At 40.8% G+C, this 13,351-nt stretch overlaps 1 protein-coding gene across 1 annotated transcript in view; it reads left to right on the top strand.

Moving 5' to 3' along the window:
* The window catches only part of RNF150 (ring finger protein 150), a 51,260-nt gene extending 43,604 nt beyond the window's left edge, over nt 1–7,656 (top strand). Inside the window, exon 7 of the mRNA XM_010008994.1 lies at nt 7,240–7,656. Within this exon, the coding sequence (XP_010007296.1) occupies nt 7,240–7,358 (119 nt within the window). The 3' untranslated portion in view covers nt 7,359–7,656. The remainder of the gene's footprint in view (nt 1–7,239) is intronic.
* Nucleotides 7,657–13,351: the final 5,695 nt, after the last annotated feature.

Below are 13,351 nucleotides of genomic sequence, written 5' to 3'. Positions count from 1 at the left end.
TGACTGTTCAGGTAATCTTTCTGGTCTTGTTTTGACTGAGTTTCCAATAAGGAAGAGGAAAGAGTAGTCATGGAAAGAGAAAATTGTATTGCAGTATCTAGGCCATAGAAGGAGTTTCCAGTGCCAGGAGCAGAACATTATGAGCATGACCATAAGAGTAAGGAGACATAGGAAAGTATACTGAAAGCAAAAATACTAGGTTTTCTTGTGTCACACTGGGCAGTTCATTATATCACAGAGGGGGTTGGCATTTCCCTGTCAAGGCAGCTGATTGAGTTCCCAAAATGTCAGATGGAGAAGACAGATCTCCAAAGTGTTGACTCCTAAAGTAATGTTAATATGTGCTGTGAATTTCAAAGGCCTTATGTTCTGATTCATGAACAAAATCCCAAGGATCTAATATATTATGCTCATTAAAGATATACATACATATGTATAAAAAATGAAAAAATGCTCACGTCCAACTGTCTCCTTGCAATAACATCTGGTATGCATTCTTCCCTTTTGCTCAGCTTTCTGCAAATGTGTTTGCTATCAGCTCCATGTGTTTTAGATCATATGTCCTTATTTGGACAGGGGGGTTTTTCTTTTTTTTTTTTTTTTTTTTTTTTTTTAGGAGCATTTGGGTGCCTATACTTTCTATACTGTTTATGAAAATAAATTTATTGGTCTTGCCAAAACACAAAATGTCTTTTTAGGTAACTAATACTAAAATGTATTGCTTAGTTACAGAATGTTCCAAATTTAGACTTCAGAAAATTTTAATGCTTGACTTGGGATATTTGGAGTGTGATTTCCAGGAGTGCAGAGTACTTACAGCTGCAGCTGAAGTTAGTAGAAGATAGTACTCAAGCCATGCAATGTGCAGATTAATGCTGTAACTGAAAAATGAGGTATACGGTGTCTTAACCGGGGACCCAGAATCAGTGAATGCCTTGAAGAGTTTTGACTCTCCATCTCAGTAACTTGTGTCTAGGATGATGACAATGATGATGGTGCCCCTTCATATTGCAGGATGTTTGATGACAAGGAACTGTATCTTTGTTGTTTTTTTCACTAAGAGATGCTGTATGTTCTCTCAGAATATATATTAAAAAAAGATTAATGGAAGAAAGTTTGTTGCCTGTTCCCTCAATAAGAAGAAAAAAACAAGTTTGCTTTAGGACAAACTATAGCACTTTGTCTCCTATCCAGGCCCATCTATGAACGCTCTCAGCCACTTATGAGTTTGATCCAGTTAAACACACTTTTTAAATGCAGTTTTGAAAGAATCTCACCAGGTCATGGGGTTTGGTTCTTCCTGATGTGCTGGTGGTTGGATCTGCTTTGTCCTCTGGATGAAACCCTCTTGCTGTTAGTGCATGCACAGATCTCTGGCTTGTTATTTATGGAAACAACTCTAACTTTTTCTTCCAAAAGCAGTCACCATGTTCAAGAATTTTTCTTCCCCTTGTTGCTTAGATAAGTCTCTCTCTGATGCTAGGAAAGAGCAATAAAATATTTCCCTAGAACTTTTTTCTGAATTGTAGCCAGCCAGACTTCATCCATTTTATTAGCCACTGTGTACAGAAGGACCACATTAGTAACAGGGTTTTTATAACCATTTCTTCTCACACATATTCCCACTGCTTCTTTTGCGTTAGAGATTTTATAGGCGTTTTTTTTCCATGTGTTTTATTGCATTAGTTTTGTTAGTGCAGTTATGGCCTCTTTTAAAGTGTTACGATTATCAAGATGACATGGAAGGAATTTGAGACTTAAGTTATAAAGTGATCCAATAAGACATATTGGATGATTCATTGGAGAATAATTTTTAAAATCACTGATGTTTTTAAAGAAGAGGGACTTAGTGGTAGATAAATTTGATTGGTACTGTTGTAGAATTTGATTGGTACTGTTGTAGAAGGAGTTGCCATTTGAGGAACTAACTTCATAGGACCATGCTACTCCTCTTAGGGTATAAGCAGCAAAGTGATGCTATGGCAAGACTGCAGTGGTGGGAGCAATAAACTCTAATGGTAAAGTGCATTCTTGGGTAGACAAAGAAAAACAGAGGGCTCTAGAGAGGTCTCTCTCTCATGTAACTCACATGTGATGAATGCTGTCCTGGTAGTTCTGATTCTGGAAATAAAATGTGAATAATGCTGCTTGTATTGGCATTTTGCTGTGGGTTCATGCTGAACAGGATATATTTTGATAAAGGTCCCCTATTAATGCCTCTAATGAGCCTGGATATATTTTCTTTTCAGAGCTCCAGGTGATGGCCACTTTTCTGGTTTCTTCTGCACCAGAATGCTTGTAGACATGTCTGAGTGGGGGCAATGTTTGTTTAGTAGGAGTGAGCCCCAGACTGGAGTAAGGTTCATGCTGACAACATACATTTTAGATACTTGTCTAGATCTGAAAGCACATCTGTGACCAGGTTTTTCATGTTTTGACTTATTTCTATCTTCAGAAAATTAAGAGCTCTGAAATAAGGTGTATTTCACAGTAGTGAGAATGTGAAATGAATAGTGAAATCAAGTCCAAGTTTAACTGTATATTTATTGTAAAAATGAGATTTTAGACAGAGTGCCATTGTCTGCTGTACAATTCCTGCCAGCTAAAGATGGGATAATAACTGATAAGTTTTTTGCAGCATGTCGTTAGATGAAGAAATCAATAATTACTAATTTCTTCTTAAAGCTGGGCATCTACCATCAGGAACAGAATATCTGCACAAAGCCAGACTTGTTTTTTGTGCTAAATGCTCACCTTTACAGCTAGGGAAATAGGTTGCACCTAATTCTGTAGGATGGTGGCAGCTTTTTCTCACCCTCTGATTCCTGTGACTGTCATAAAGTGAAGAAAGCCATCTGCACAGCTCTGTTCAACAGTGTATTATGTGTGGAGCAGGACTGAGTATGCTGGATTAGTTCACAGAGAGTTGATAATAAATGAGGGAAGGGAGACTGACTCCCAGCTGAATAGTTTATTGCTGGGGCCCATGTTTTTCATCCACAAGAACAGGAGATTGCTGGCTTTAGTTACACTTCTAGTAGATGAATTATACACTTGGTGGCAGCTCTCATTTTACATGTAATAATTGATACTTTGCTGCTTACTCACAAGTGCATGTAATAGCAGAGATCTACCTGAAAATCCAGAGAAAGAAAGAAGTCTCTCATCTTAGGCAAACCTTATATGCATTCAGTGCTGCGATGCTTTTGCTGCATAGAATTTTAGTGTATTCTTACTTTTCTGCTGATTTCCTGGATGCAGATTAATTGCAGACTTTCTTGCCCAATCGTTGGGTTCTGCAGCTTTTCCAGCTCCATGAGCTTGTGGGAAATTTCAGCTTCTGGTGCAAGATGGAGCAATTTTAGGAGAGCGGCCCCCTTGAGGGGAGCACAACAGTGAGCAGGAAAGAGGTCTCCACAAGTGCAAAACCTGCCACAGTTACATCAGTTGGTTCCTCATCCTTGAGAGGGTCATTACATGTGTATCTGGGCCTGTGCCTGTATGCATATGTACACGTGGCAGGTGAATGTTTTTACAAACATGCTTTTCACTTACTGTTGAATGCTTAGGTCTCTCTCAAGACTCTTGAAAACAGTATCAAATTCTTAGAAACCCATCATCTGACCCTTTCTTTTGGAATATTTATTAGTGTACAGCGGCTGCACACTTACTGCAAGTGTTAGGTGTAACAGCAGCCGTAGGTAACTATTACTAGTGTGCAGTCCTACTGTCTTTAAAACACCAGGGTAATTATCTATTTTCATCTTTGTTTGATTGCAATTACACTCAAATACGAACATCACCTAACGAGCTTTGTAAAAAGTAAAGGCTGTGCCACTATTATATAGGGCAGTTCCATATCTAAGTGGTGATATTCTTCCTGCATTAGCATAATTACATTTTGAGCAGTATTGGCTAGAGAAAGAGTTTGCTTTATTGCACCCCTCAGAGGAATGTGTGTCAGGGAGTAGAAGCGAGTGGAAAAAGTCTGTCTGGCAGCAGGCAGCGTGCTGTGGCGTATTGCGTTTCGCTGACATGAGAGGAATGTGGCAGTGAGGTCTACAGTTGCCTGCTGTAGGCACTAGCACTCAGGCTGAAAAGCAGCTTGGGTTGTGCCTTTTGCTTCATTAAGCAAAAGGCTTTATGCCTGTGGCAGGAAATTCTATAAAACAGTGAAGTATTATACTGTATGTTATTCGACAGGATTGCCAGGCTCAAAATTCTAAAATCACAAGTCAGATATTTCAACATAAAATCTGTCTAGAAAGAAGAGATAAGTTTTTTAAACTCTTTGTTTCCTTTTTACTTCTTAAGGCTCATTTATTTTTAAGTGAAAGCTAAGATCTTCACTGAAAGTTGAGATCCTCACCTGACTTCAGGGCTCTAAGAAAAACATCAAATTTAAAAAGACTCACAAAAAGGTCCCAAAAGTTCTTAACAGTGAGTCAGGCATCTTCTGTAGAAGCTGTATGATGGCATAAGCTTTGTCATTGTAAATAGGATCTAAAAACAGGGAATGCAGGCTAAGCTCCTGGCACTGGTAGTTTAGCTGGGCTTTGCTTAACTTTAATAAATGTCACTAACTTTGCTGGCTCACATTATTGAATGGCTGGCTAAAAAACCCAAACCACCACAGTCTCAAAAGCCTGTTTTGTGCGTGGGAGCCACAGTGAGGCGGTTTGTAGACCTTGCAGCCAGAGTTACCTACAGCTTATCGATGTCTGATGTAAATTCTGCACCCTCCCAGTTTCATCCTATGCATGTTTGGGTTGTCATACAATCACAGAATGGTTTTGGTTGGAAGGGACTTTAAATATCATCTAGTTCCAGCCCCTCTACATGGGGAGGGACACCTCCCGTTAGATCAGGATGCTCCAAGTCCTATCCAGCCTGGCCTTGAACACTTCCAGGGTTGGGGCATCCACAGCATCCCTGGGCAACCTGTTCCCATAGTAGGACCCCTGTTAACAAAAGCAAGGATGTCATGCTGAAGGATTCATTAATTGTGTCATCTGCATTTTCCCAAGAAGTGTCAGTGCTGCCCCCTTCCCTAAAAAGGAAGGTGTAAGGGATGATGATGTCCGAGGTTTATTCCCCAACTCTGCTTAAGCAGCAGGCTGTAGCTTTAGAATTTTAAACTGCTGCACTGTTAGCTAGCAGGGAAGGTGGAGCATTCATCTTTCTGGGTACTTCTGCAGTGCTGGAAAGGCAATGCCAAAGTGAAGGCATGGGCATTTTTAGGATCTTTTGTTCATTGTTCTTACTGACCTGCACTTCGGTCCCAAAGAAAACAAACTGCAAAGCCCATGCTTTGGAAAGACTAAGATCCAAGAAGTAGAATAATTGTATAGGATTTTAAATGTAAAATTCCTGTTTTCTCGTGAGTGCTCCTGTCCCTAGGTTAGACCGTCGGTAGGTGAGCTGTAAATCTGTTTCTGTTCCATCTGCCAGTCTTGAACTCAGTTGCATTCTTTTTCTGTTGTGTAACCCTAGAAGAAACAACAATTCTTGAAATAACATTTCAGCACCACAAACGCTTCTCATTTGACACTCTGACATTTGGTGTTGGCAGCTCCGCCTGCCTCTTCAAGCATGCTTGTGGCCATCAGCATTCAGCCAGTCCTTCCCTGCACAGCTCCTTCAGATGAAAATCACTTTTCCCTCAAGAGTGCTCTGAGCACCTGTTTAACATGGCTAAGCCTCAGGAACTCTGCCATGCAAATACAAACTTTTTCTTAGGTAACATTTAGAGCATCATTTTCATTGTTTTTAAGAATCCTGTTAGTTGCAAGGAAATTATAAATAATCCAGTGGTCTGGAACCACATTGTTCTGGTTTAGGGGGCTGTTGCCACTGCAGATGGTGGTTTAGGCCTTGGAGTTGTGTGTGATGTGCTTTTGTACTCCTGGATCAGCAGTTCACCTAGTGGTTCAATGTAACTGAAGCCCACTGAAGTCTGCAGGAGATACCATTCGGTTTGTAAGTACTTCCTCCACCTCCACTGGAAACATTTATAGTCAGAAGCAATGCCTTCAAATGTTGTACTTCTGTCATCTTGATAGGGAAAAAAATACAGATATAAAGAGGTTGTGGGCCTGAATTATTTATCTTTCAATCAAGAAGTATAAAAATAATGCAGGGTGAAAACAGGGAAGGGTTGTAAAGGAAGGCATTGGCTCTTTCAGTTTGAATAATGCAGGGCCCACTCAAGCTTTCTCTGCAAAACATGAAGTCTAGTACTGACACAAGTAAATACATGGGTTTTTTTCTAAAAAAGATTTTTAAATCATACAGCTCTGGAGAGTGCTCACTTAGCTTCAAGTGAATAATTAAACTGTGAAGAGTTGTGCCTTTTGTGCCTTTGATCCAGTGTGCTTTGTTTCTCTGATTGTTCTTGAAATAAAATTAGCTTTTCATCACTTAAAATCTGTTGGCTTTATCTGCTGCAAAATACACACGTGGTAGGTGCTGTGAGATAGGAAAAAAAATTAAAAATATAAAAGGTACTCCTTCTACGCTTGTAGTTTTGATAGGATTTGAGGTTTGTCAAAAGTCAGTAATCTGACTCTTACAGTATTTGGGATCACAGTGGATTTGGTGGATCAAGAACCTGCGAGGTATCTTCAAATCAAAGAAAAGGGTGAATAAGAAAAGAATGGAAGAAGGCACATAGCCTGGTTCTGAGTCCTGAGGCAGGACTAACAATACCCATGTTGTTCCTTTCAAACATTAGCCTAGTGCCTCTTAAAATTCTCTGCTAACAGAGATTCTGTCACTGAAGGAGAGTTTGGGCAGATTTTTTTCCTCTTAGAAATGTTTTCTTGATGGCCAAGCCCGGTGCCTGTGACTTTGTATTTAACTTGCTACCTTTGTGGGAAGAGTAGCATGATGCCAAGTTGAGAATGTGAAAGGGGATGGGGAGGGAAGTGCTTAGGCAGTGGGAGGAAGGTCATGGAGATGAAGGGCCTGGATGGAGACCCCCGAGAGGATTAGGATGAGAAAAAAGCATTACCCATCCAGGCTCTTTGTCATCATGTTTCCCTCTACTGATAGCTTGAACTTTCTGATAGTTTTAAAACCCTTTAGGCACATACTGAGTAAGAGCAAAGTCTGGAATCTAAGCACAACATCAGTGGTGGAGAAAATCTCTGGGTTCCATCTGTAGGACTAAAAAATAGTCATGTATTGAAACAAAGATGTGACTCTAATGCCCTTTTCCTGTGTTTTCTATCCTCACAGATGAACAGGAGCCAGCAGTCAGCAGTGATTCAGATATTTCATTGATTATGGCAATGGAAGTTGGACTGTCCGATGTGGAGCTTTCCACTGATCAAGACTGCGAAGAGGTGAAGTCTTGAAAAATAAACAGAGATCCAACACTAAACTACAGGGAAGGGTCAGAGGGAGGGACCGAGTCAGCTTTCTAGGATTTGGACCAGTCATGTACATGCCTCCAGAGCACTGTCACTCCTGCACACTCCATTCTGAGATGGTCACGAAAAGCAATAGCAACAGTTGTGTCTGCCTGGATGCAGTTTCATCATCTACATACGTTCGTTCTGTTCACATGGGAGAGGAAAGCTTCCAGTTTACCCACGTGCTTAAGAGCAGTCGTGTAGCTCTTCAGTGGCTCATAAATATGTAACTGAAACGACAGCTTGAGTGTTTTCTACACTTGTTCGATCAAGGTGTTGGGTTTTTTTAAAGACATATGTTTGTTTTGTTTGTTTGTTAATAGTTTGTTTTGGATGGACACTCTGTTTTTGCTGACTGACCCCAGCTTTTTCAAGAGTTCAATCCAGAAATCTGAATTCCCATTCACTGGTCACTTCATAGTCTGACTCCAGGATATATCATTGCCTTGTTGTTTCTGCATGTAATACACATGGCTTGAGAAGGATGGTGCACCAGCACCCTGCATTAATGTGGACCCTGCTTTCATGAAGTGGAAGCTTTGGAAATGGTGTATTATGAAGGCCTTTATTCATAAGAGAGTCTGGATTAACAGAGAATGCTGAGGTTTGGGTTAAAACTGCATTATGTTGGCTTTTACTTAGAGTTCTGTTCTAGACAAGTATTGCACAGTGTGAAGGAGAGAAAGAAAAGCTTACAGCTTCACACCACCCATGTACCCCCTTGCTATATTTTATGCTGTTAGTAGTTGTACATTGATGGCCTGTCTTCAAATCACCTCAATAGCTGGGAAAGAAGACCTAGTGTAACATCGTCTCTTTTCTTACTTTTACAGACCAAAATCTGACCAGTAGGCTAAAAGGAGTGCCTGAGAGGTTTCCAGACGCTGCCTGTTAGCAGCTGTGCATCAGATGCATGAGAAGAATATTCTTAGAAAGGGTCTGCAGATGCTGGTATCCGTGTCAGAAATTGCTGACAAAGAAGGAGGCAGCTGGTGGAAGTGTTTACTTCCTGGTTTATTTGGGCTTTTTTCTTAGTACGTTTCACTTCTTAACTTTCAAAGGCAGTTTTTGTTGTCAAACACAAGGATTACAGTGGTTGGTTGCCCTCCAGAGTCCCTGTCAACATTGTTGCAAGTGTGATGAAATATTTGCAATTTGTGTATAGATAGATAGATACCTATACACTAAAATATTTTGGGTACAGGAGGGTTTCGAAGACAAACAGAACTAACATAAATCAAAACACCTAAATAATAATAATGACCTGTGATGGTTATTTAGTTGATCCTGAGCTCTGTTTTATAGGGAAAAGTTTATCATTACTTGTTCAGTGTACAATTTCCTTTTTCAGTCAAAATACTCAACTGTGAAGAAGCGTTTTTAGCTTACTGTTATACAATAATAAATGGTTTCTGTTGACAGTCAGATGATTTTAATCACATTACTGCCTCCTGAGTAAGTCTACAGAATCAACAATTTATCTTACATTGAAATTTCTTGGAGAGGTCAAATATTTTGACTTGATAGTGTCATGGCAGCATCTCAAAAAGCAACTGTAGGGTTCTTGCAGATGTAGTCTCCTTGCAGATGTATTTGTTAGATGTAGAAACCAGCTTCAAACCAAAATTTTATTTGTCAGATCTTATGTTTAGAACTATCCTTAACATTTTGGCTGACTTGCTTCTTTCGTACAGGAAGAAGGAAAAATTATACCCCATGTTTTTTGGTCCAGTTAGAACTCAATTTTATAGAATAGGGTTTTTTAATGTTCTTAGTCCCTAAATTGCAGGGTAACTTTGAGGCAAAGGATCACAGCCTAATCATTCTTTAAAACCATGATCTAGAAGTATGGTGTTACATTTCTATAAGCCATTTGGAAGGACGTCTCTTTTTAACTAAAGAGATACTAGCAGCTGGAAATCTGCTTGGTTTAAAAAAAAAAAGTTAGAGTTTGTTCCAAAGGGCACAGCTAGGTCAGCCTTGCCAGTATTTGTGGTTCTGTAATAGTATTTTCCTTATTCTTTAATGTCTTCTTTATTCCTTGCTGCTACAGCAAAGACCCAAAACGTCAGAGGAGCTGATGCAGAAGTTCACTTATACACAAGACAGTTTGCACAAGGTACCACATCAGCTCCACTAAAACTCTGGAAATAATGCTGAAGTGGGATTTAAGTGGTGCTTACACCAAATACTGGCCCTCCACACAAGAATGAAATTAATCTCAAATTACTGCAGGGGAAAGACTGAAGCTGGTTATGGACAGTTCTCCCTATGGGCAGTACACACACTGGTACAATTTCTTCTCTAGCGCTGGAGCTTGGGTGCTACATGTTACAGGAACATCACAAACACAAGGTCTGAGTTGTCAGTGATCCTTCAACAGCTGCCCAGTGCAGCCCAACACACAGGCAAAAGTCTCCTGGCCGAATTGTTTGGGTTTCAAAGGAGCTGTTGCAAAGTTTTCATTTTATTTCACAAACTTAATTAAGTGAATCTCAGTGGATAGACTGACCAATTAGCTGTTGTCATAGGGGACTCACCCACAGCACAGCAGAGCAAGCAGGGTCTGTGGAGGAGTGATGGAAGAGGTGAAGCTCCCAGCTGATAATGAAAGAGGTCCTTTGCCCAGCAAAATGATTACAGGGAGCTGTACTCAAAGGGGCATCACACAGATGGTAACTGAGACCCTGCCCATATTTCTAGGAGTCAATGAAGGATTTCAGAGAGGGATCACACATATATGTGCATGCTCTTTTCCTAAGTATTTCATACTATATGTGGTGCCTTGGGTCCATGAGTGGCGACTGGCAGAGGCAGGGTGAGATATTTTTTTGTATCATACTGTGGTCTTTCACGAGGTGTCCTAGCAAATCCAGGTCAGGAGTCTTTCTCTTTTATGCTTTTATATACTTAATACGCTTTTTTTTTCCCAGTTCTACCTGCAGTTTCACTCACGAAAGATGTTTTTCCATCCCTGTCCTTAGGTGTTCTGCAGCTCTGAGCACTGTTAAGCGATAATGAGTACAATGCTAAGTTACAGGTCACTGAAGCCATAACTTAGGAAAGCACTTAAGTAAATGTTTTATTCCGTCCTTCTTCAGAAGAGCACTTACGACTAATTTTGGACTTGTACCAAAATCACATTATTTTCAACAGGTCTTCTATTAACATAATTAAGTCCCTGTGTCAAATGGAAATGTTTTCCTAAAGCAGGACCTGGCTGACAATACTCTTTATATATATAACCTGTGAAATGCCTTGGGAATTTGAGGTGCTTCATAAATATTAAGACCACCAAATGTGTGTTTGTAATAGGTATGAAAGCCTTAACTCTGCAGATCTGCATGCCCAGGCACCAGAGACACAGCACTGCCTGTCCAGAAGGGACAGCAGCCTTTAGCATGCAGACAGGACAGAAAACAAAACAAGAAAATCCTCTGGTGCCCTCTGATGAACAAGTGTTCATGCACAGAATTCTGCAGGCTCACACCATCCGTAGGCAGAGGGGCACCTCCTGCACAGGGCTGGGGGACACTGCAGCTCTCTGAGAAAGGCACTTTGTCATTAAGCTGATCTTGTGTTTCTCTGAGCTCTTTCTGTTTGTCACGTGAGGCTCTTTTCCATGAGGTGGGAGAAGCATTCACCTTAGGGAGGCTCATCTCCACTTGGGCTGCGCTGCAGGATGGAACCTGGGACAGAGAGAGATTGCGCTCTGAGTATCCTTTGATTTTCATGGATTTCACTAAATTGCCTCCCCAAAGGTCTGCTCAATAGGTAGGATGCATAAAAAGTTATATGGGCAGAATTTTGCAATCAAAAATGACCTAATGTGTGCGTGCAGATGTGCAAGGCACCAGCTCTGTATCCCTTCCCTACGTTGACCCATTCTGGTGGAGATACAGATCTGGCACTTGCTGAGGTTTTTGGATTGTTTTTTTTCTTTTTATTTTCTGAATGCTTCAGAGCCTAAAAACAAAGGTCAGGACAATCATAGCACTGCAGTTAATTTTTTAAACGTTCTGTAGAATTAAATTGCCATGTATGCATATAAAAGTACATTGATATGATGGTGAAAACTGTATTGTATTGAAAACAGAAACAGCTGCCAGTTTTAGACTTCGTAGATGAGGAAGATTGTGGCACTGAAGAAAAAGGCTTTATAGAGGCAATTTGGAAAAAAAAACAAATTATTGAAATCTCATAAGAGATCCCTTGGATCTCATTAATGACCCTTGGATCAGATCCAGAGGAAGTCATTGCAAAAATGGTAGCACTTCATCTCTTGTCAAATGACTTGTTTGGGATACATTCTTACTTGGTTAACAAACCCAAGCACCAGAGACAGATCCAGCTGTGAATTTAATCTTTCTTAAAGAATATGCATTTTGTGACCCAAAGATTTTGTTGTCAAACCTGTCAACCCACCCTCATTTCCCCCTTGCTAAATAAAAAGAAATGCTTGTCCAATTTGAAAAATGTCTAGCTCAGAAGACCTTTGCATATGGATGGGTTCCCCTGGCAGGGATCTGCACAACATTTAATACTTCTATGTACTTTAAATCATCAGTACAACTTACTTACAGATTTTTTCCATAAAGTGTGTTTTATTTGCTGTTCTTGTTAAACCTGGAATGAAGTCATTGTATAGACTTCCCAGAGTTTTGCCTTGCAAACTTCTTCCTTTGAATATGTTCCACAACCCTTTGAGTGGATTCTGTGATTAAAAGACAAAGATTGGGGCACGAGTCTTTACACATAAACCTCTGGACTGCAAGTCCTCCTTGTGACAATTGGTCTGTACTGAAATTACAATAGAGGTTATGTGTAACAGCGGGAAATGCCTTTCAGCCCAGGCAGCTGGGAGACTCCCAGGCTTTTTAAGAGGCTTGTTCCTTTGTGGTCTCTGTCCATAGAAGAGCTCATGATGAAGCGTATGGTTTGAAGTAAAGAATAGGAATTTATAGTCTGTGCAAACCAAGAAAAACTATTTCTATTCATTAGCAATAATGGACTTTTTTTTAACCATTAGTTATTCTCATAGATCCTTGTTGTAGGGTCAAAGTTACCAGTCAGTTAGGAATATGGGCCAGGACAAGCTGACTCTCTGAACAGAAGAGGGTGGGCTCCTTTTGCCTTTGGGATGCATCCAATTCACAGGAGTGAAATGGCAGAGAAATCCATCCCCTCTCACAAACATCTGCTCCAGTGTGAGCCTTTGCTGCAGGGGAAGGAAATGGTGGTATCAAACTAAGAACTAAGGCTGTGCTGCTGCCTCTCTTGCATTTTTTGCTGCCTGTATCTCTTGTGGCAGGTCAGGCTGCTCTGGTTCCACACGGGGGAACAGAGCCAGCCCATGTTGGGCTGAGAGGCTTAGTGAAAGATGGTCCCAGGGGTTTCAGCAGATTTGGGGCAGCCAAGTTTCTTCCTAACAAGTGCTGACCAAGATTTCTGCTTCACTGAAAGACACTGAGTGTTGACTGCTTTGTTTTATAGATGCAAAATGTGTGAGCTTATACAGGGCAACCAGTGACAGAAATGAATCTGCTTGGTGAATGCCAGTCATGGAAAACAATGTCATGACATATTTTGGGGGGAAGGAGAAGGGGGGCGGAGGTGTTCTTTTAGCAGGCTTTATAAATAGGGACAATTGATCCAACACAAGCACTTCTTTTTATTTTACCAAGCTGTTACCTGAACTAATTGATAGTTTTGCAGCTCAATGAGGAACGCCAGATGGACTTCTAGTCTGGATTTGTTTGCGTAGCAGATGGCAGCTGTGGGCTGGGATGGTGAGCAAGGGAGAGCGCTGCCCTCTGCTGCACAGCTTCCCCGGCGGGCTGGAAACCTGCTCTGCTCCCTTTCTCTTCTTTGGCACTTACTTTCCAAGGGGAAAAAAACTTCTGAGCGGGAGCTATGTTTCAAAGGGAGAAAGAGAG

Source organism: Chaetura pelagica, unplaced genomic scaffold (genome assembly GCF_000747805.2).
Source record: "Chaetura pelagica isolate M959 unplaced genomic scaffold, ChaPel_1.0 scaffold221, whole genome shotgun sequence".
Lineage (NCBI taxonomy): Eukaryota > Metazoa > Chordata > Aves > Apodiformes > Apodidae > Chaetura > Chaetura pelagica.
This window is presented reverse-complemented; position numbering and strand designations above follow the sequence as displayed.